Source organism: Neolamprologus multifasciatus, chromosome 2 (genome assembly GCF_963576455.1).
Source record: "Neolamprologus multifasciatus chromosome 2, fNeoMul1.2, whole genome shotgun sequence".
In the NCBI taxonomy this organism is placed as follows: Eukaryota; Metazoa; Chordata; class Actinopteri; order Cichliformes; family Cichlidae; genus Neolamprologus; species Neolamprologus multifasciatus.
The window spans coordinates 22,352,954-22,375,884 of NC_140440.1; the positions used below are offsets into that span (position 1 = coordinate 22,352,954).

The 22,931-nt window shown below is 44.6% G+C and overlaps 1 protein-coding gene across 5 annotated transcripts in view; it reads left to right on the top strand.

Moving 5' to 3' along the window:
* The first annotated feature begins 3,986 nt into the window (after positions 1-3,986).
* The window catches only part of LOC146524334 (transcription factor COE1-like), a 55,585-nt gene continuing 36,640 nt past the window's right edge, over positions 3,987-22,931 (top strand). For all 5 annotated transcript variants that reach the window (XM_085178729.1, XM_085178721.1, XM_085178736.1 and 2 more), the window contains exons 1-6: positions 3,987-5,029; positions 5,939-6,095; positions 7,241-7,304; positions 8,025-8,080; positions 9,389-9,462; positions 10,925-10,993. In XM_085178729.1, the coding sequence (XP_085034855.1) occupies positions 4,896-5,029; positions 5,939-6,095; positions 7,241-7,304; positions 8,025-8,080; positions 9,389-9,462; positions 10,925-10,993 (554 nt within the window). In that variant the 5' untranslated portion in view covers positions 3,987-4,895. The remainder of the gene's footprint in view (positions 5,030-5,938; positions 6,096-7,240; positions 7,305-8,024; positions 8,081-9,388; positions 9,463-10,924; positions 10,994-22,931) is intronic.

Genomic DNA, 22,931 nt, shown 5'->3' on the forward strand with positions numbered 1-22,931 from the left:
AGGTCTAATGACACTTTATGAATGCTATGACATGATCTTTTGATAAGTGATTAAATTAGATCCTCACTGGTTGCAATAACATTTTTTACTGGCAGTTAATCCGTTAGTTATTCTTTGATTGATGTAAACAATCGGAAAATTATTAAAAACAGAGGCTAATTGTGATTTACCCACGCTAACGCTGACATCTTACCACTGACATCTTTCTAATCTAGTCAGACCACAAACCAAAGATTTTAATTGACTTGCATAAAGAACAAAATATCAAATCTGCACACTGGACTTCAATATATCATCGAAACAATCTTATGTTTTCAGCTTTAGTTTATAGTAGGTGTAATTTAAAGGAGACGTCTGTGAGGAATTATAACATTTGCAGCGAACATGACCTCAGCTCCAGTCTAACCACATCACGTGTTACATTAGCCACGTGGTCTGACTGGAACAGCATACAGTGTGTCTCCGATTAATGTAGGTCAAAGAGCACGAATGAAATCAATTTGTATGTTTCATGCTGTCAGTACGGTAAATACAATACTGTTGGTTGTGACTACAGACAAATAGAATACTTGGTTCTGACATAGTCAGTTTCTTACAGTTTCTTCTAAACCAAGTAAAGATAGTTTCTGTCTCAGTTTCAGTGTATGGATATGTCTTCTTGTGCAGAGCTGGTAGAGTTTGATTTATATGCAGTTTAAATAATTGTCTCACCTGTCGGAAAACATGAAGGGCACAGCTTGATACCCACTACAGAGTCACTGTTCTTTGCTTCCACTTAGTTCTACTTTTGACATTTTTATATACATGTATTTATGTGTATACATGTGATGTGTATTTGGACACTTACGCCTAGTCTTTAAAAAAAATTAAAAATTGCTTTAATTGTCTCCGTGGGGTTTACACTGTGGCCAACATATCCACGGAAAGGGATTTTTATAAGCAAAATGAGGAATGATTATGACTGCTAGAAGACAAGGTCATCCTTACTGAGCCCATCAATAGCAATGGGGGGTGGGGGGGGGGGCTATTTCAAGGCCAAGGTCATGTTTTGGTACACTGAGTGTATATTGTGTGCACATAAAAATATTGTTTCTTTCTATATTTTGAACAGTTTAACTTTTAAACACTTGGTTTAAATACACAACGGGATTAGATTAGATTAGATTAGATTAGATTAGATTAGATTCGATTTGCTTTCATTCATCGCTGCCGTCTTACTGACCTTATCCACTCATTTCCTGACTATGACAATCATGGTACAGAAATGGACATGCTATGCAAGTGCTGCTGAGACTTGATGGCACTCTTGCGTCGTGTGATGTCTTTTTTACCCCACTAGATGGCAACATTGCACCTGATACGTGTGCTTTTCATAGGTCTTGACCTGAAATGAAACGAGGCTGGGGATTGCTAGAGATATGTAGCCTAAAGGACTGAAAAATGTACAGCACTCATTTCTCATCACAGCAGTTTACTAAATTTCTAGTCAATATTTGCTGACGCTATAAAAGCACTTTAGGAACAACAATTATACTTGTTTTTATCCTTTCATATTTTATGCTGATATTAAAATGGATCGAGTCTGCTGGTGGCTTGACACGTTTTAAAAGGCAAACACCTATATTTGTCCACTTTATGTCGACTGGCGAGCATATTGTAAGACATACGCTCCGCTCTCATAAGCATATGCCCTGATTTTACAACTAGTGATTTTTACGAGTCTTCCGTTCAATCAGGCCATTATTATCATCAGCCCAACCTTTTTGATTTACAGGAACATCTGGCTGTACAAGAGACGGACTGCAGCGCCTACAACTCCTTTCTCATCAGTTACTTCAAAACGTCTAATAGAGATATCACGCAGGGAATTTTAATAGCCTTCCCATATGTGGACACTTGAACATGAGTCCTCGTCAAGTGTCCTATACACACACAGATATGCAGACGCACCTTTACATCGTTTAAATGGCGTGCACATTCCTGTTTGCGATTAATGACCTGAGATATTTCGCAAACCTTACGTCCGGGTGCCAAGGAGTTAGTGAATCGCGGTATTAGCGTGGCTGGGAGATCGGGGCCCAGACTGTTTTTGGATACTGGGACAGTGATATTTGGGGTAACCGTGTGCGTTGGTGTTTGGGGATATAAATATACGCCACCCCGCAGGCCTCCAGTGTTCGCGCGGGCCTGCATGCCGATCAAGGCAGACAGATCACTTTGAGGGAGCCACAATCAAACAAATGTGCTGAAGGATAGATATGAACTTGTGCGTGTGTGTGTGTGTGCGCGCAAAAAAAAACTGAGTCAGTACGAGCGTGAGAAACTTTTTATCACTATTTATTGTATCGTGTACTCACGTGGTAGGGTGCTCACATTTCTCCTCCCACAGCAGGAGACATAAATAAACAGCTACAGACAATGATGAGATGATTGCCGCGCGTTTGGTGTCCAACCTTGACCGTTTATGGCATTTCTCGGCGGTTTGCTGGTCGCTTATTATGCCGAAATGTCACTCAAAAAGTAATAGTTAAAAACAAAGTAAAACTTGTTTGGGGTTATTAGAGTGCCAAAATATATAACTTCATAATTCCAAATAGTGTGTATTTTGTTTTAATTATACGTGAGCTTTTTTTCCTGAGCCCGCAACGGCCAGCATCATCGTGTCAGACTCTTTCATTTGAGCCGTTTTGTGATAAAATCTTAATTTTTCAGATATAGCCTCCTGATAAAAACAACAAAACCAAACGACTCTTTCATCCTTTCCATTTCATTATAATTAAGCAAACAGTACTTAGTGAGCAGATGCCTCCCCCGGACAATTCAATTTGACAATTTAGAAATGACTCTAATGATCGGAGGAAAACCAGGACTGGTGAGCAAAGTGGGGAGAGCTGCAGCAGCATCCTCATTTCCTGCTAGAGCTGCTGGATTTGTTCGTCCGGTCTTCGTGCATGTGAGCTCACCGCGCAGTTTCATGGCTCCGTGAGCAGCCATGCAAATTTTTTGTCACACATTTTTTCTTCATTTCTTTTTTTGTGCTGTTATTGTTTGTGAGCAGTTCCTTTTGAGTGACTGCAAATTTCTTTTTGGGCAGCAGGACGCAGAACAGTTTAGCTGTAATCCTCATATTTATGTTGGATTCAGCATTTAGTCCCGCAAGATTTATGTAATGCATCTAATCAAAGCTAATTTCAAACCACCGGGCTGTAACACAAAATTGTGCGCAGCGGCTGCCAGGCTCTGTTTTTTCTTTTTTCTTTTTTTCCTTTGGTGCGCTGAAACTTTGTTAAGCCCATAATCTGCCGGAGTTGATACTCTGAATGAACACTTGGACTTCTCCGTGCAGTTGATTCCGAATCTCGTGTGAAAACAACAAGACGGAGCTTCAGTTTAAAAAAAAATACAAATAAATGTTTGAATAAAGTCCTTTTTCTTCATAGCACACGCGTGCAGAATGTGGACAATTAAAATGTTGGTTTTTGGTTGTTTGATGTTGAATTAATCTGAGACATATACGCATAAATCTGCGCGCAGATGGTGAGTGCTTCTCGGATTGTTTCACTCCACTAGTGCATGCTTTGTCACATAATAACGAGTCAAAAACGAAAAAAAAAAATGTTTGTATATGATCCTCATTAGAACATTTAATAACTATCTGTTTGGGCTTTTTGCAGATGGATGCGGGGATATTTCGTGGCGTGTCGTTTCTCTCGCTCTTCTCTTTGCTCACAGACGGAAAACTATATGGATCAAACTAACTTCGTCCCTGGAGCTGGTGTTTGATTGCCATGAACATATTAACTGTCAGCTCTAAACACTAAACACAAAAAAGATTTAACACGCACACATCACGCACGCGTACAGAGAGAGAGCGCGCGCGCAAAGCTTCAGGCTAAGTGGCTGGGGCGGGACAGTGCGCGGAGCGAGGCGGGGACAGAAGGCAGGCGGGCGGGCAACGTGGTGGTCGGGTTGGTGGACAGATGATTGTCCGCGTTATTAACTATGTTTGAGGCGTGCAGACCACGCCTCCTTCACCTACTAGTCCTCCCCTATGCGTGCAGACCACGCCCCCTTCACCTACTAGTCCTCTCCCCTGTTTGGCATCCCAGAGATGGTCCAAAGTGATTCCTCAGGGAAGGAAAAAGAGCGCAAATCACCCGAGCGGGAGATGAGGAGGAGTTGAGCCGCTGCTGCCCGGGACTGCCTCTTAATTGCGCGTAATCTTCCGTTTCATTCATCTGAGCTGAGAGAGAGAGGAGGGGAAGACTTTGTAAATAAGGAAACGGAGCTAAGGAAAGCGAAACGCGTTTTCATCTCCTCGTTTTTCGTTTTCTCTTTGGACTGTTTGTTTGCAAGGGAGAAAAAGAAAAGAGAGAGAAAGAGGGGGAAACTGACATTTTTGCTCGCGTTTGTGTCAGCTGCAGCTTGATCCCGGGGACTGTCGCCAACTCAGTGCAGCCTCTCATCCTGCGCTTCCCCCCTCTTTCATCGTTTCTCACGCTGTTCATCTTCACACAGCTGCTGCTTCCCCACTCCGTTTTCCTTCTGGAGTCGCTGACACGAGGTGCAGCTAACCTCGGATGCTGACAGCTCCCGGCCTCCCTTTATTCTTTCTTTCTTTTTTCCCTTCCACATGTCGCATCTTTTGTTTACTTTGAGAAGCACGCCGCAACTAAACGCCGAGTGAAACAGACCACGCCACTTTGCTCGTTCTGACAGCGCGATCAAACAGACACGCAAGAGGAGGGGAGGCAGGAGGGGAAAAGAAAAAGAAGCAGAAGAAGAAGAAGAAGAGAGAGAGTGAAAGGAGGGAGCCAAGGAGAGGAGGAGAGAGAGGGGGGGAGAGGGAGAGAGTGAGTGAGTGAGAGACAGAGACAGTGTGAAGGTGCGTTTTGATGTTTGGCATCCACGAGAGCATCCAGAGGAGTGGGAGTAGTATGAAAGAAGAGCCCATGGTGGCCGGGATGAACGCGGTTCGGACATGGATGCAGGGCGCCGGGGTGCTGGACGCCAACACAGCCGCCCAGAGGTGAGCCCGAGGCGGCCTTGGCGGTGCGCTGACTGCGGGGCGTGGAGACCGGGGATATGGGGGGGAGAAAAGCCGCTCAGATCTGCGGTGTTAAAGACGGGAGAGCGGCTGCATCACTTGGGGCAGCACGAGTCCCCAGAGGACGCAGTTGTGGGATAATCACCGCTCCCCCTCCAGGCATTTCAAGCCCTTTTTTCCCTCATTTTTCTTTCTTTCTTTTTTTTTTTTTAGCTCAAAGTCCGACTTACTAAAATATTGTATGTGCCTTGAAGTTTTGTATTTAACGGATTTCAGGAAGAAGGGCTGTAACAGTGACTAAAACTCCAGGGCGTGCGGGGTTTAAATGTTCCCTCAGCATAACTTTAGTTTGAAAAAGTGAGCGCTGAGTTTTGCTTAGACTTTTCAGCTCACTTTGTTGTTTACTCCTCCTTTATTATTCATATTATTAGTAGTAGTAGTTGTGATTTTGTTGTGATAAAGCCGAGTAGCTTATGTGCATATAGAATTATATTTTTCAGGTCTACAATTTCGCAGTTTTCCCACAAAATAAAAGAAAGTGAATTTGATTTCATTAAAGCTGCAGTAGAAAGTAATGACGCTAACATGGACGACAGGCCTACCATCGAGAGAGCAACTGACGTGTCCAAATTATGACTTTAATATTAAATAGTACGTCGAAGCAATTTAATTTTACGCTTTAACATTTAGGCATATTTCTGTAATTATTGTTGATGAAACTGCAGCTTTTTTTAAATTCATTTTGCCACCGATGAGGCTGAATCTGAGGGCAGGTTTCTGTCGTGCTGTGATTCTATTTTCTTTATTTTATTCTATTATTTTTTATGTATATATGTATTTTTTCAATGCCCGTCGTTTTGGATGCTAGTTGGTCTGTGCTTGTGTCCGCAGCGGAGTGGGTCTCGCTCGGGCACACTTCGAGAAACAGCCGCCCTCCAACCTCCGCAAGTCCAACTTCTTCCACTTCGTCCTGGCTTTGTACGACAGACAGGGTCAGCCTGTGGAAATAGAGAGAACCACTTTCGTCGACTTTGTAGAGAAGGAAAAGGTGAGTTTGCAAATTAAATATACAAACATATATATATATATATATATATATATATATATATATATATATATATATATATATATATATATATATATATATATACAAGCCTTATTATTTATTTTCATCGTCTCACCGCGTGTAATAAAATATTCAAAGGAAAGAGTGCAATGTTTAAATTGCAGCGAAGCATCGACTGACGCCTGACAATATAGTCAAAGTGATAAATTACCAAACGCACACAGCAGGGATTATTACTCCCGAAGGCTTCCCTGATGTGATTTTTAGACGTGGGTTCCTAAAAAAATATAATACTTGCAGACTTCTGATTATATTTGTCATTACTCTGACTTTCTTTATAGCTGCAAAATAATGAATATTACACATATTTACGGCAACTTTTGCGCTCATCTGCCGAGAACCATATTGACTTTTATATTCTGTGACAGCTCAGCACAGCATGCAGCCCATTCCTGCAGGTGCTCTCCTGACAAGCTTCTTCATTTTCACATGTTTTTTTTTTTAATTTCTTTAAAAAGGGAACTTTCAATATTAGTCTTTGAAGTCACATCGATATAGAAAAATGTTTTACTTATTAATAAGTGCTGAATTTATTAGCATTTAACACCGACTTCTTTATAATTAATTATAGTCAAATGTTTTTGTGCTGCCCAGTAAGAACACGTTACACATTGCGCGTTGTTGTGTTGGGGGGAGATGATAAATGTGTTGGAAGTTGTATCATTTTAAAAATAGGAAATAAAATAAAATGAAGCTGCGGGAGAACAGTAGAATAGTTTAGGTTACAAAGCTTAAAAACAAATTTAAAAAACAGTGTTTTAAAAAAAAACTAAAAGAACAATTAATTGTTAAGAAGTTGGGTTTCTTATTCTTTGTCAAATAGCCTCATTAAAAGTTACGGATTCTTTTTTTTTTTAATTTTCCAACTCTTCTCTGCAAACTCGAAACGAAGAGGTGAGAGAGAAATGAAAACTTAATTTCACTGTAGATATGAAGTTATGATATTTCGCTGATGTAAAATATATATACATATATATATATCAAGTTGTAGACATGCAGTCGAAGTCCCAGGACGAGGTGGCTCGCTTGCCTGCTTGCTTTTACCGGGTCTGGTTTAATTTTCATAGGAAATGACGGGGGAAAAGACCAACAATGGGATCCATTATAGACTTCAGCTTCTCTACAGTAACGGTGAGTTTGGTTTCCATAATTTCTATGGAGCAATAACAGAAGCAGCGTGTCAATGAAACGTCAAACGCAAGTGAGAAAACTCTGGAAATAAATGTTTTAGGTGGTCACTTGGTTGAGCTTCGGTTTAGAGGTTTTATAGTTTTCTTCTATGGATTTATTAGCTTTCAGCCAACATGAAAGATGATAACTTCAGATATTTTTAAATTATTGCATTATTACTCATAAATCAAAAAACAAAAGCCTGTTTTTTAATTATAATTTGTATTATTTATGTGTTTATTTATTGCTGTTGCTGTTGCTTCTACCAGTAAACGCAGTGTATTCCTCGTCGGCTTGCTTTAGGAGTAAAAAACTCCAAGCTGCAAAATAAAACGTCTTCCTTTTAAACTTTTTTTTTTTTTTTTAAAGTCTTCCTTCCTTCGTTGAACAATTAAGTTGTATTGATTATATTTTAGTAGACTCTTGCTGTGCTTATTTTCACTATTAAGTTGTTAATAAATATTTATGCAGATAAAATCAACACAGTAAAGACAGCAAATTGAATTTTCAAGTTCCAACCAAACTGACAGCGTGCAACAAATACTGAAAGTCATTATTAACAGTTTAGACTCATCGTTTCCATGAAGTGCCTCGCAGGGGAAATCAGAAATAATACATTTTGTGCTCAGAGAGATTCCCCAGCCCGTAAACGCTTTGACTTTTTAACGTGTGTGTCTGCAGGGATCAGGACGGAGCAGGACTTGTATGTTCGTCTCATTGACTCTATGACTAAACAGGTAAGACGTGCTTCCTTAGACTAAAAAACAACAAAAAATGAACTCTATGATGGTTTGCTGGCTCTGTTCTGATCTGACTGTTGCCCCCCCACCCAGCCACCCAAACCCAGCCACCAACCCCCTCCTCTTGCCCCCCCCCCCCCCCCCCCCCCCCCAACCTGGCTTTGCTGCATGCCTGTGTCTGAGACCCTCAACTTCAGCACAGCACAGCCTGCTTGATAAACGACCTGTCTTACCTGTGGAATACATTTACAGAGGCCCAGAAAAGTAGAGGACATGTGTCCTCATATTCTACCTCTGCACAGCAGCTAGTAAGGGTGTGTGTGTGTGTTTTAACAGGCAATATATAAGTGTGTGTTCACATGAATGTGTGTGTGTGTGTGTGATTGTGAGTGTGTGAATCTCTCGGTCGTGGCGATGTGTTAGTGTTTGAGAGAGACAGTGATGCATGCCAGCTCACTCTTTGAGGACCTTGACCCTCATTTCCTCAATGTGAAACAGAACAAACTATCCCAGAGTGTGTTATTGCCAATTCATTCGCACAAAGAAATACAGAGCAGCTCATGTGGGCTGGCGCACTACTGAGGGATTTCACCGCTCGGATGAATTAGACAACGAAGAAAGTGAGCCTCTTCAGCGCTGTTTTGATATCAGGTCTTTTGTTTTGCCAATTCTTCCTCTGGTGCCATTAGGCTTGAAGAGAGTTTGTCTGAGATTGAAAAGAGTAGGAGGAGATGTTGTTTGTGCGAGAGCGTGTGTGTTTGCATGTTTATCGGCGCCCGCACGCGTGTGTGAGATTGTGGGTGTGTGTGTGAGATTGTGTTTGTGTGTGTGTGTGTGTGTGTGTGTGTGCAGGGCGATCACAGCCCTGGAGAGCATGTTGAGTGGGGTTGGAGGGGTAACCAGACTAGATTTTTGGACGCTGTGCTGTATGGACCAGATGGTGCACTATACTCCAGTCTGGCAGTCCAACTGCTCACTGTACACCACGTTTAAACATACGTGCATGCACAAACACATATGCACGAGCAGTAGTACACACACCAACAATTTTGCTCTTACTGTCTCTGTCAGAACAGAGAGTTCCTGTTCAGGAGGACTGGATTCCCACGATACACAGATTTGCCAGATAGACAAACACTACTCCCAGATGAAAGACACACACACATGCACACACATCTTTCTGTTTTTTACTTGCCCCCTGCATTGTAGTTTGACTTTTTTTTCCTCTCTTAATACACCACTGAAAAAAATGTAAACTACAATCATTTTAACTTTCTGTCATCTTTCCCCCTCCCCTTTCTTTAGGCCATTGTTTATGAGGGCCAGGACAAAAATCCAGAGATGTGTCGGGTGCTGCTGACCCATGAGATCATGTGCAGGTAAAACGCAAAGCATTTTATACCACATTTCTCACTCCGGAGATGTCTTTGTTGGTGTAAAGAGGGGGCAAGGGCATGAGGAGCGCTGCTAAATTGCAATAGAAATCTTATCATTTTCCTCAAAGTGGGTTGGGGAGACGGGCCCTGGCCTATTTCTGTTGTGCGTGTATGTGTCGGTGTGTATGTGTGCGTGTGCATCCCTCTCATGTTCAGCTAATTAGGACAAGGAAAAGCTCATTACTCAAACCCATCCTCCTCAGTTTGTGTAATACATGCAGTTTGCTGTGTCCTGACAGTGAGCTATGTGCAGAGGGAGACAGACTCAAATTACACATAAAATACAGACACACACACACACACTCAGTCAAAAGTAGTAAGCTGGGAGGACTCTCACAGTCCCGTTGCATGCATTCACAATCAATAAAGGCATCATACAGCGTACGATTGTCTACAAAACCAGCCATCTAGAAGAACATGTAAGAGTTGCATGGAGAAAAATGGCTAGTGGCAAAGTGTAGACACTTCCTGGTTATCACACAAGGCAATTTAGACCACTTGTTTTCATATGCTGCAGGAAACGGTCGAGATCAGAAATCTGATCTGGCTCTCCAGTCCTCTTGTCCTGGGGGACTTGAGAAAGCAGGGGGAGGGTCAGTCTCTCTCCAGCCTTCTCTCACTTGCTTCGATGTCTTTCTCCATCTCCTCGCACACACACACACACACATACAGTAGATGCACACATGTAGTCAGACACAGGTACACACAGACATGCAAAGGCTCAGGTGAGCAGACAAGAGAGGGAAAGGTAGACGCAATGATACTTTTTTGGGGGGAATACAGAAGGGGGGGGGGGGGGTCGACGACACACAACACGCTGTTACATAGCGGTGCAGTCAAATGATTCAGAAAGGACTCGTCACATCAGTATGCAACCCCCTTCTACCCGGCATGCACTACTCTCCAGGTCCAGTGGGACCACTCTGTGACCCACTTCTGAGAGAGAGAAAGAACAAGCGAGAGAGAGAGGGAGAGAGGCGGGATAGAGGGAGGGGACGAGCACTGAGGAAAAATAGAGAACATAAGATGTCTGGTTTTGTGATGTCTGACAGAAATGGAGCTAACCTGAGCCCTGGAGGCTAATTCAAGTTTTTATCCAGTCCCATTCAAGCTCGCCGCTTTTCCCGTTCTCCTCCAAACTTTGCCTAAAAATCGCCCGGCTGATCTCGCCTACTGTAGTGCAAAAGCCCCGGTCTTACCTTGACAAGCTAAACAGAAATCCAACCCATGCTTCCTCTTGAACTCCACAAAAGTCTCACGCCCCCTTTACTCCCACATCCCTCTCCTATATGCTCATCTGCTTTCTTCTCCCCCTAATGCTGCACCTTATCCTGCTCTCGCTGCTGTTTGCATCCAGGTGACTAACCCCCCATCCTTTTTTTTGTCTCATCCCCATCCCCTGCAGTCGATGCTGCGATAAGAAGAGTTGCGGCAACAGGAACGAGACCCCATCAGACCCTGTCATCATCGACAGGTAAGCAAACTTTGCCCTTTGACCCCCTTTCCGCACGATGATGCGCTGTCACCGCAAACACAAGTGCAGCAGGTATAACTGTGGAGGGGTGTGTGAAACAAGCGCTGTGGGCCAAGTACAGGGGCAGTAAATAATGCCGGAACATACAAAGCATGACGAGAAGCCATTTAAATTTTTAGCGAAAGAAAGCAGTTGGAAGGGGTCTTTGACATGTGATTTGGCTGAGAAATTGCAACCTGCAGGCCTAATAAAGCAGCCACAGGTTGTTTTCTGTTTTTTTTTTTGAGCAGCCATAATTGTCTGTGTAAGCAAAAAGTGTGAAACGGCAGTAAATTATATTCCAGCTGTATGTTTGTGTTAGTGTGTTTGCGTGCGTGAAGTGGAGGAGCAATCATGGAGCAGTCGAGCTCTGCTTCAAGTGTGGTCAAACAGCGTTTGTGTGGTCGTGCTGATGACTTAGCTGATGAGCAGTTAGGGTTACAGCTACTACGCTCTGGTGTGTGTATAAATCTCACTCGTGGATGGCTGTTGTTAGCTGGGTTGTTTGTTTTTTTTACGCACTCACAGTCTTTTGCCTTTCTTCTGCTGTCATAAACTACCTCTGACTGATGCAGCAGCTTGCAGGATTTATAGTCAGAGAGATTTACTGTCCGGCCTCTGCCGCGTGCGTGCGTGCGTGCGTGCGTGTGGCACACAGGAGGACGAGGGAAGGTATTTTGCTCGTACTCGAGCTGTTCTTGTTTGTGCAGATTTAAGGTGGTTCTGATCAGGACTTAAAGAGAGCTGAAGAGACTTTCCATGAATGAATTTTGAATGTATTTTCTGATATTCAACTTTGTCCTAGCCACTGCGTCATTGGGTAAAATGAGGCAGATTGTAGTCTATCTGATGTCTGATTTGAATTTGTCACATTTGAGTGTATTTGTGTGAGTGTTAATGAGGCAGTGACCTGTGCTATCTGATGAACACAGCTGTCCCGTTCTCACTGCTGCTCTGTGGAAAGCTACTTTTTTACCTGTGCGAGTGTGTGTACATATATATATATAAATATATATATTTATGTGTGTTCAAGTTTGTGTGTGTGCATGCGCCACCCTTGTTCCGCTCCACTGAAGCAGAAGGCCTCACCTCAGCGCTCCCTGAGACAGCTGCACCCCACCACGTGGCCTCAGACAACACGCCTGCCCATCACTCTGTGCCATATTTCTGATTTTTGTTTTTCATGTGTGCATACTTGTTGAATTTCTCATCTGCGCGCTCCGTTGCTCCGTCTTCACGGACGCCATGTGAAAACTTTTTCTTTGGGGTTGCCGCGGTTTGAGGATGACCAGCCTTAAGTGAAGCGGCCTGATCCTCCCGCCAACAGCTTTTCCAACACTGAGCATGTGTTGTGGTCGCTCGCTGGCGGTATTCCCCCGACGCCCAATGGCTCAGGTGTGAGGGCAGCATTAACGAACAACAAATTAGAACAGGGGGAGGGAAAACAACAGCAATATCTCTGTTTTCCTCTCCAGCGAGCACTCTTTCTGGACAGCAAAATAGGTCAGGTGAGAGGAGAGCAGTTAGGAAAGGTTTGGGGGGGGAGCTAGTTTTTAAAAGGGGGGGGGGCAAAGGGGAATAAGCAGAGGAGGGTTTATACGTTTGCTCATTTAGTACCAATATATTCTTGGCAATTGTAATAATCAGGGATTCATAAACAAACAAACAACTGTGAGGCTGAAACTGACTCAATTACCATGAGCTCCCCTCCTTCAAATTCATAAAGAAATACCATCAGCAGCCCCTCTCCACCCTTGAAGTTATTTAGTTCGTTAAATAAGGGCTCGTTAGCCCTCTGCTGTTTCGCAGAGATGATTAGATTTTACAGCCCTAATTAGCTGGGCTAGCTCTAACTCTTCTGGAAGAGTAATGGGTCTGATTGCCTAATTAGCTCTCTCTCGTTAAGATTGGAGAAACAGGCCACTGCAGCAAAACCACGGGAATGAGGAAAAATAAAGTCAGCTAATGAGAAACTTATTTGATTGTTAGGAGAACAAATCTGGTACAGTGTGGATTGGCAACGCTTTTGGGTACTGTACTCGCTCAACGGGAGAGTCTCAGCCCTTTCTTTATCTCGCCCCCCACCCACCCCCTCTGTTGAAAAGCGAATTTGTTTGGGCTTTAAAGCATCTACGAGGAGCAATATGCTTCAGATTTTTTGTTAAGAAGCGTATTTGTTTAGGCAGGAGTCGCTTTAACGCGACGCCAATCTGTACCGCTTTCTTGGCTGTTTTGATTTAGGACTATCGTGGCTCGCGTTGTCATCTCTCTCTGCTGTCTGATGTGGATCAGCGCTGAGGAAGGAGAAGAAGAAGAAGAAAGCAACTCGTGCCATATTTTATGTATTTAACCTCAGTAGCAGCGAGTTCTTGGAAATTCAGTCAGACCTTGGCATGACACATTGAGTCTGTGCTTGACACTGGGCAGGAGAAGCATCTGAAAGGTGTGATGCTCCTGTGCTTCTGCTCCCCAGGGAAACATGTGTGGTCCACTTTAGCCTCTTACAGAGGCAGGATAATATGAGGGGGAGCCCTTAACCCCTAAACCTCCACTTCCACTTCTCCCCATCACTCTCGGTTAGCATGGGGTTAATCGTATTCAGCCACAGTGTATGATCGCTCTATCACGTGCCCTGATGGGCCCCAAATCACAAACACATTTCCCTCTCACCCATGTAAAGCTTTTTTTCTCTCCCTCTCTCTCTCTGAGTCTTATGTTTGTCTTCTCACTGAACTATTTTAGTATATGCACTTGGTATAATTGTGGACAAATGTGTCAGCCCTATTCGCAGTGGAGGGGGTATGGCAATCCCTCCAGCACCATGTGTCCTCTCCTGCCTCTTACCACCTGTGTCCTGTAGCCCTTTCCTGCTCATCCAGCTCCCATAGGCCTGCTGCAGGGTGTCCCCGAGGCTGGGAGAGCCTCTCTGGAGGGGTGGGATAGAAACACTCTGTGACCAGCGATAAGAATCCACTGGTTATCACGCGTAGCCCGCAATCCCTCTTCCGTTTGCAATGCCAGGAGGGGCACAAAGGGGTGTCAAGTTTACATGTACAGACAATGTTATTTCAGGTTTATTGCTGTTTTTTCTTTTCTTTTTTTGAGGGTGTGTTGGTGTGTGTTTGCCTTTGCACACACTCCTGCAGCCCGCTGTTGATGTGGCCCATTTCCTCGCATGCGTGTCTGTGCTTGTGTATCCGCATCAGTGTTGGTTATTTCCCCAGGAGCGAGTGTGTGTTTTGATAGAGGCCATTTCCTGACAAGTGTGTGTGTGTCTTGAGTGAAGAATGTCGGGCAGGAAGTGCTCCTCCCGGGGAGGGTGATGTCACGGCCGACAGCTTCCTGTTCTCTGAGCCAGTGGAACAGGCTGACTCCTCAGCTTCACGGTGGGTAGTTAGCACTTGTGAACCAGGTTTTGGTTCACCTATCAGCTGTGTCGGGTCTCTACACCTTTGCTTAAAAAAAACCCACAAATAAACATTGGGTCAGCGTTTTTTTAAACACAACATTTTTCCAGTCTCATGTATGGCTAGTTTATCTCAGGTCCCTCTCTTGCAAGCAGGGAACCCCCTCATTGTTTTGGTTGTTATGTTTGGATACACTTCCTGGGGTGAGAGGTCATGTGTTGCCTTGGCTGGGCTAACGTGCACTAGTGAATAATGTATGTCATTGACTTTATGTCAGCCCTGCCAGCCCCCCAAGCAGAGCCCACCCATGTTTAATTCATCCATCTCATTTGTGTGTGTGTGCGTGTGCCTGCAAATATGTGTGTGTGTGTGTGTCATTTAGAGGCCCAGTCTGCACCTGTCCAGCCATTAGCCCCCTTCTCATTTGCATTTGATGCTAATGCGGTTTACTGGCAGTGCCTTCCGTCCCCGTAGCTTAGTTTCATTTTCATATCCATGACTGTGTTAGTGAGAAGGTGAAGGCTCACACATGCACCGCAGTGATCCTCTCACTGTACACGCTGACACCTGAAGGTCTTTATCATTTGCTTTTCTTTTCCACATCTTGGGTCAGTTTTATTTTATGCAAGATTGTGATTCTTTTTTTCTTTCCCTTTTTTTTCTCACAGCTGGTTTTCTGTTGTCCACATGACCACCTATCAGTAGTTTGACATTTCTCTAGGAGGGAAAGAGAAACTAGAAACACCCTGGGAGTGACACTTGCACGTTCAAGTTGTCTTGCACTATCTCCCCAGTGACTTTTTTTGTTTCCTTCATAACTTTTATGATCTCACCTTGGCTTGATTTGTTGCCTTTCTTTGATAATGTGCAGTTTCCTTTTTGTGCAGTCCTAAGCAGGATGCTATGGGAGGCTTTGAAAAGTACTGGCCCATAGCTGGATCTGGTTGTTTGCACGGGGCTCGGGGGCAAAGAGGTGAAGTTGCCGGCTCATCGATATGCAAGCAGAACTCCCCTACCTCAGGTGCTAACGGCCTCGCAGAGCTGCCTGAGCTGCCTCCAGCCCAAGTGCACATGCAGGCATACGCATGCCCAGTTGCAAGGAATCCACAGGCGTTCAGAAATATAGCATGCACGGATGTACACTGACCTGCAGCTTTTTGCATCTGTTTGCTTGTGTTCTCTCTCTCTCTCTCTCTCTCTCTCTCTCTCTCTCCCCCCCCCCCCCCCCCCATGCCAGCATTGGAGGAAAGCATGTCCCCAGGGTACGGACAGCTACGCTGATTGACAGCAGGGAGTTTGGAGGTCGAGGAGCCTCTAAAACAGCGCTGCCACTTTCTCTCTCATCCAAACCTACAACCTCCCCCCAAAAGCTGTCTCACTTTTATTTGCGATAAATTACCACGCAGTTCTCAGAGTTTATGCCTGGGAATTGTTCTGGGGGGGTGAGTTACTTCATATCAAATTAACCCTGGATAAGTTCGTTTTGTGGAAAGGAAACAATTAGGTACATGTTGAACATATTATTTTATTAATGCTTTTTGTGGGCGTGTGTGTGTTTGTGTGTTTTTGTTTGCTTAATTCTTTCCCCCAATAAACTAAAACTGAGCTGCAATCCCACTTTATAGGTATTTAAGCTGATTCTCTCCCCCCTGCTGAATGAAGGTAACAGCCAGTTTATTAGTCCATATAAAACGTCATTTACAAATGTCATAACAGTGAAAAGTTCATAGTTTCACAACACCAGGGTTTTGGGATTTTTTGTTTGTTTTTTGGCCGGAGCCACATAGCACCGTTGTAAGCTCTATTTTCTCTCCAAACTGCTTTGTCATTACTGCTTGACTTTCCCCGCTTGACCTGGCTGCTCTCCTTGGCTGTTCCCTCTGCCTTTGTGTCAGTGTTTGTTCTGTCCCAGAATGGAGGGGTTTGGCTGGCCAGAACTGACCCAAATGAGTAGCGTCCTACTTCTCTGAGAGCTATTTAAGACATTTTTTGGTGTTGGAAATTGCAGGTTAGAGAGATAGAGATAGAACGGGAGTGAAATAGAAGGAAGATATATTTGCACATGCAAAGGACCTCATGTGCGAGTGTGTGTGTGGTGTCCTGCAAGTGAGGAAAGAGTAACGTTTTCCAGGATTTAGTCCATGATTCGCCCTAGAAGATGCGCTCAATTTGCTTTTCAAATGAGGCGTGAAGAGCATGTGTGTGCGCGTGCCCCTCCAAGTGTGATGCTATATATTTGGACGTGCAAAGCTGTGTGTGTTAGTGTGTGAGAGGCTTTGTTTTCCCCGTGCTCTGATGTGCGCAACCCACTAAGTGCTCTCTCACAGCCAATGTGATACACAGCTGCCCGTGTTGCTGCTCTTAATTGAATAGACACACCAGCTCCTCTCAGTGAAGGATACTCGGGCATCCTTTCGTAGCAGGCTGAGCCAGCGTGTCATCAAGCAGTGTAGCTTCAAGCTGCCCCGATTGCAGCCCTCACTGATGATTCATTGTTTACTGATTGTTTCTGCTAAGTGAGGACACAGACAGTATGTCTCATGCCAGCTCCATACACCTCCCCAACCTTCCTGATGTTTCACTTCCTATCAGCCAGTAGTCCCTCCTCTGGTGTTTTACCTCAATGCCGTTGCCCAGGATGTAAGTCCAGGTGTCCAGGATGAGCGCTTGTGACACGCTGTGCCCGAGCAAGATGTATATTCTGTTGATTGTTTTCCATCAATCTGTCCAGGAAGAATGGAGCCAGGCGCTGCGAGCGGTGCTCTCAGTTTCACATGTCACAATGGAAGGAAAACCTGCACGCCATGTGGGAGATTGGGGGGATGGGGGTTGGGTGGGGGGGAGATGTGTTCTGTGATATCGTCCTTGGGATCCTGCGACAAAGTTACAATATTAAAAGTCATCTTCTGATTATTCTGCCCAAGATTTGCTTTTAGGTCCAGCGTTTTCAAAACCATAAAAAGAAGAAGAAGAAAAAGCAACCAAAGGCTATTTAGTTACTATGTCATCCTCTCCCAGTTAAACCTCTTCATGTCTGCTCTTATATATGAGTTGTGTGACACTGAGCTTGACTAATTTGAGCTGTGATGTTAAGAGACAAAAGGAAATCTTCAAAGTGGCATCTCTGCCATAATTAAATGTAAAGCAGTGGACGTCAGTGTGCAGACAATTATGGTCAACAGCTCAGTTCGATCAAAGGGATGATATATTCTTACATTCCTAATATATTCTTTTCTTTTTAACTCTGCATTAATCAACAACAAATGAGACCTAAGCACATGTCACTGTTCCACCTCAAAAAGCAGAGCTGGATTTAAAGGCCTTTGTTTGTGTTTATGTAACTCATGTGGGGAGACAAAGTAAGGCGTAGGCAATCGACTGAGGCACTTTGTTGTTTTACACCGCCTTCACCCCCCCCTCTCTTCTGTGCGCGCCTCTATCGTTGTTTGCTTGTTTACTGAGTGGCTTGACCTCACTCGGAGGAATATTCACTTGTTTCCTTTGCTTCTGCGTCTCCTTCTGCGATCTGTGTCGCTCCCTCTGCTCTTCTCCATCCATGTGTCTCCCCTATCTTCCATCTCTCTCCCTGTCTGTCTGCCCCTCTGCCTATGTGTCTTTTTCTCTTTGGTCCTCCCACTCAGAACTCCAGATTTAACTCCGGAGGCTTTTCGGTTAATCACACTTGGAATCTTCCTCGCTTTTTGAACGCTTCTTCCTCGGCAAACGCGTTCCTCCTCGATCTGCTCCTCGGCTGCAGGAGAGACTGCGCGCTAATTATCCCCCCAGTTATTGGCTTCCCCAAACACAGGAGCTGTGATTTACATGAGGTGACATTCAGTTCAAACACACAGACCTTTGCAACCTTTTTCTCTGGAAAACAATTAACAGTGCCGCTTTCTCTTCTGCCTCTCTCTCTCTCTGCCGTACCTTCTCTTTTTTCCCCTCGCGCGACACCGCTCCCTCCCTGCCTCCCTCTTCCTCTGGCTATTGTCTTCGCACAAACAGACAAGATTTACTGCCAAACGAATGAAGGGGTGTGTGAGGTGTGACTGGCAAAATTGCTGGTGTATTTTTTATTTTCTTATTATTTTTTTTGTCTTAGCAGGCAATTACTTGCTTGTTAATTTACAGCTATTCTGTCGAGGTAGCTTTTCAGAGAGGAGTTTGGAGGAGCCTTCGAGAGAAACAGATAAGGCGCCAAGTTTAGTTTTGTAGAGCTGAAGCGGACTTAAATTAGGTCATGTTTTTACAAAAAGAAAAAAAAAGATAAAATAAAAGCACTTTATCAGATTCGTCTGTATTTCCTCCATTGACCTGAGTAAATATGACACATGCTCCCTCACACGCACACACCTATGAAGAGACGTATAGCCTACACAGGCACGTTCAAACACAAAGACAAACTTACAAGCGTGCCGTTAATGAAGCGCATCTCTCTTCTGTCATGACGCCCATGTTAGCATGACAAGATGTTTACACACACGATCACGCCAGCACCTCTGATGTGGGCCCGGATCAAAGAGAGATAAGAGGAGAGAGAAAAGAAGAGGCAGGGACGCGACGGTGAGCGTCAGGTATGGGATGCTTTTCTCTGTTTGACAGGAGGACGGTTGTAATAGTACCCCACTGAGAGGCTGAGAGTGAGACAGATAGACAGACAACAGAGAGGGAGAAATGCATTCTGAAAAAGGGAAGACTTTTCTTCTTATTATTCTCCTTCTTCTTCTTCTTCTTCTCCTTCTTTTTCCACTGCAGAGGACTTCTCTGAACTCAACCTCATTCTCAAATCTGGAGGAAAACAATTAGATCCACCCGCTTCCCCTCGTCCCGCAGTGTAGATTACAAATGAGCAAACCTGGCATTTATCACATTACTACAAACATTTATTAAAGCCGGTTCCCCTCTAAAGCTGCAGAGATAACAGTGGGTAATTGCAGAGACTGGCTCTATTAGTTAAGTATGCCTAATGTCACTGCCTCAGAGCATTAATGGACGCCGTAGTATTATGTTCCTGCACTCATTACCACCCCACTCCCCTTCAAACAGATACACACACACACATCCACACACCATTCTCTCCCCCCTCTCCATTGACCCTGCAGCAGGAGTCTGTGCCACTCTAATGAGAAATGGAAAACACCACTCCGCGAGCTCCAAGACACGCACACACACACTCACTCATTCACACATATACACGGACACACGCACGCTCAATGGGAGACATTACAAGGGGACAGAGGGGTACACTATAATCACACACGCCCAGGGAAACAATTGTGCCGTTATCAGAGTGATCACATTATAAAAGTTTAATAAACACCAAACGGCCTAATGGTGAATTAGCCCGCATCTGCCCCGTGTTGTGCCAGGCTATAATTAGTGATTTAACGGAGACAAACAAATGTTTTTTAACCAGAGTTCGTCGCAGCTTTTCACAGTTAACAGATTTTTAGTCAGGCATAAATTATCGAGTTTGTGCCGAAATTAAAGGGAAATGAAAGTCTTTATTATGCGCTCCTCTTGACTCCAAGACACTAAAAGTCTCACACACACACACATACATGCGCACACACAGAGCCATACAAACACTGAACCACCAAGAGGAGAGTTTGGCTCAAACCCCAGTCTGGTTTTCTAAGTGGCACTTGAGATGTGTATGGAGAGAGGCGGATGGGTGCTTGAGATTGTTGAGGAGAAGAAGAGAGAGAGAATGAATGGGGGTGGTGGAGGGGGTGGAATGGAGAAAAGAAACAGGAAGAGATCGTGGTGAATGACGTGGAGTAAGTCAAGAGGAGGTGGGGGGGCACTCTCTTTCTTTCCTCCCCGGGCAAATGCAATTGTGTGACTGTTTTAATACGTGTGTTTTTGCGTGGACACATATGCATGTGTGCATATGTGGGCAGGGACAGGAAATCGATGACAATTTATAATTTAACAATCACAGGGACCTATCAGTTTTTATACAGCCTCCATACTCATTCATCAATATTACATCAGGACTCAGACTTTCTGTGTTAGGGAATAGGAGGGTGAGAAAACAGCTGAGGAGAGAGAATATGGCTTTGGTCCAGTGTGTGTGTGTGTGTGTGTGTGTGTGTGTATGGTGGTCTTGGGGGTGTTGGTAAAGGGGGGAAGGAGGGCATCTGCTGAGGTTGTAGAAAACATGGCTTCCAGCATACACAAATGTGCAAACGCACACCCCAAGCTGCATGAGTGTATGTGCGTCTGCATCTGTCCGGCTGCTTTTGTGCGTGTGTATAGGTGTGTGCGTCGTTGTGTGTGCGTGCATGTGTGTGCGTGTATGTGTGTGCTTGCCAGCTGAGTGACAGCTTACTATTGATCTGTGGGAGGCCACGGTGTCATTAGACCCAGTATGGACCAGCAGGCACATGTGGAGGTCAGGGCACAGAGTTTGTGCATAAGTGCATGTCTGTGTGTGTGTGTATGTGTATGTGTGTGTGTGTGTGTGTGTGTGTGTGTCTGTGTGTGTGTGTGTGTGTGTCTGTGTGTGTGTCTGTGTTTGAGTGTGCATGGAGGACTGGGGGACCAAGTGTTCAGTAGTGACAGGCTCAAGCCTCTGAAAGAAAATCAATCGTGTCATAAGAGGAAGGTTTCCTCCAGCCTCCTTCTCCCTCTTTCTTCCCTCCTCCTCTTTTTTCTCTCTCCTCTTCTCATCCTTTCTCCTCTTTTCTCCCTTTTTCTCCTTTTCATTCTCCTCATCTGAGAGGTCATCCACCCACTGCTCCATTTATACCTTTATCACACCCTTTTTTCTCTCTCACTTTTTTTTTTTGGAGACTGTTTTTCTACCACATGCTCATACACAGCACTCCCCGTGTCATGCATGTGTGACATACGGATCAATTCAAGAGGTTAACCTAGCAAAAACTGAGCAATTAGTGAGAGAACTAATCCTGGATCAGCCCTCATTAACTAAAAGGGTACGCAAACTGTTTGTCCAGATAAAAGAACTGACACCCCCACCCAAACCAAGGCCAATTAACCGAGAGGGCTGAGACTAGTTGAATTGATGGCACGCCTTGTTTTGTTTAACAGAAGTTTGGTTGTTTTGAAAAAAAAAAAAAGAAACTGATAAGACTTTCTTTTATTGTGAATTTAAGATGTCCTTCAGTTATTTATCATTAAGGATGAGCACACACAGACACACACACACACTCTCGTATACACATAGGGCAAGCATCCACCTGTTCTCCTCTCCCCTGTCTCGCCTGAGGGGACTAGTGTGGTAGATAACAGTTTGAGTGGGCCTTCTGCAAAACACTAATCAGACCTAACACTGCCTAATTAGCACAGAGTCCACTGATTGGCTTACAGCAATAATTAACACAGGTGAGAATAATTAGCTCCCCATAGACCTGTTTGTGGCTGCGTGTGTGTGAGAGAGAGAGAGAGAGTGAGAGAGAGAGGGAGGGAGTCTGTGTGTGTGTGAGTGTGTGTGTGTGAAGGATGTTATTATGCAGTCTTGGTCCCTAGTGAGACTGAGGAGGCAGAGAGAAGAATCAAACTCATTACTGAAACCAGGCCAACCTGTGTTAGGTGCTCTGCTTTCCCACACCCAGAGAATTAGCCACACAGAGATCCACCTCGTATTTCTCCTTCTCACTCACTCTCTCTCTTTGTATGCATGTGTGTGTGTATGCTTATACTTTTCCCCTTTTCTTCTTCTTTCTGTCTCTGTCCCTTTCCCTACCAACCTCACCCCTCCCCTCCACCCCCTCCCCCATTCCCCATTGCTTATGAGTGAAGGTACGTTTGAGGAATCTCACCGCTAGCTGAACCTGCTAAGATGAGATGAAACGCAGACGCGGAGCATCTTTCGATCACATCCTGTCTCACCGGTGGTCTGCCTCTTTCTTGTATCCCGCACCCAACCCGTCTTTCAATCTCTCTTTTCGAATAGCAAGAACGTCAGTGACTGCCGCGCGTTCCTCGTCATATAAAAAGCTTTATCATGCGCTTCACCCTCTCCACAACACGCAAAATACCGCCAAGCCGCTCAGCTGCATAAAGAGGGGGACTGAAGAGCCTCATGTTTGTCTTACAGAAACAGAGAGCGAATGGGATAATGAGGTAGACTGGGGAGGAGAGACAAAGAAAAAGAGGACGTGACATTGTTTTGCTGCAAGACTGGCCGTCGTTCATCAGTCTGCGAGCAGTGTGGTGTCCTCCATCTCACTCTCCCCAGTTATTTTTACCAAAGTGCTGCTGCTTTGATCAAGCCGACATCACAGAGAAGGAGATGGGCATAAAGACATTGAGAGGGGGGTTAATATTGGAACACAATTGACGGCTTGTCACTTTTTAGCTCCCAGGCACCAACATCGCCAAGTAGTTAGTTAGAGAGAGTAAGATAGAGAGGGGGTAACACACATATACACCTCCAAGAGCTTTTTGTGTGCTAAATAAATAACAACCACTGATGTAAATTGGTGTTTCCTGTAGTGTGCGGCTGCTCCCGGGATGTATTTTTC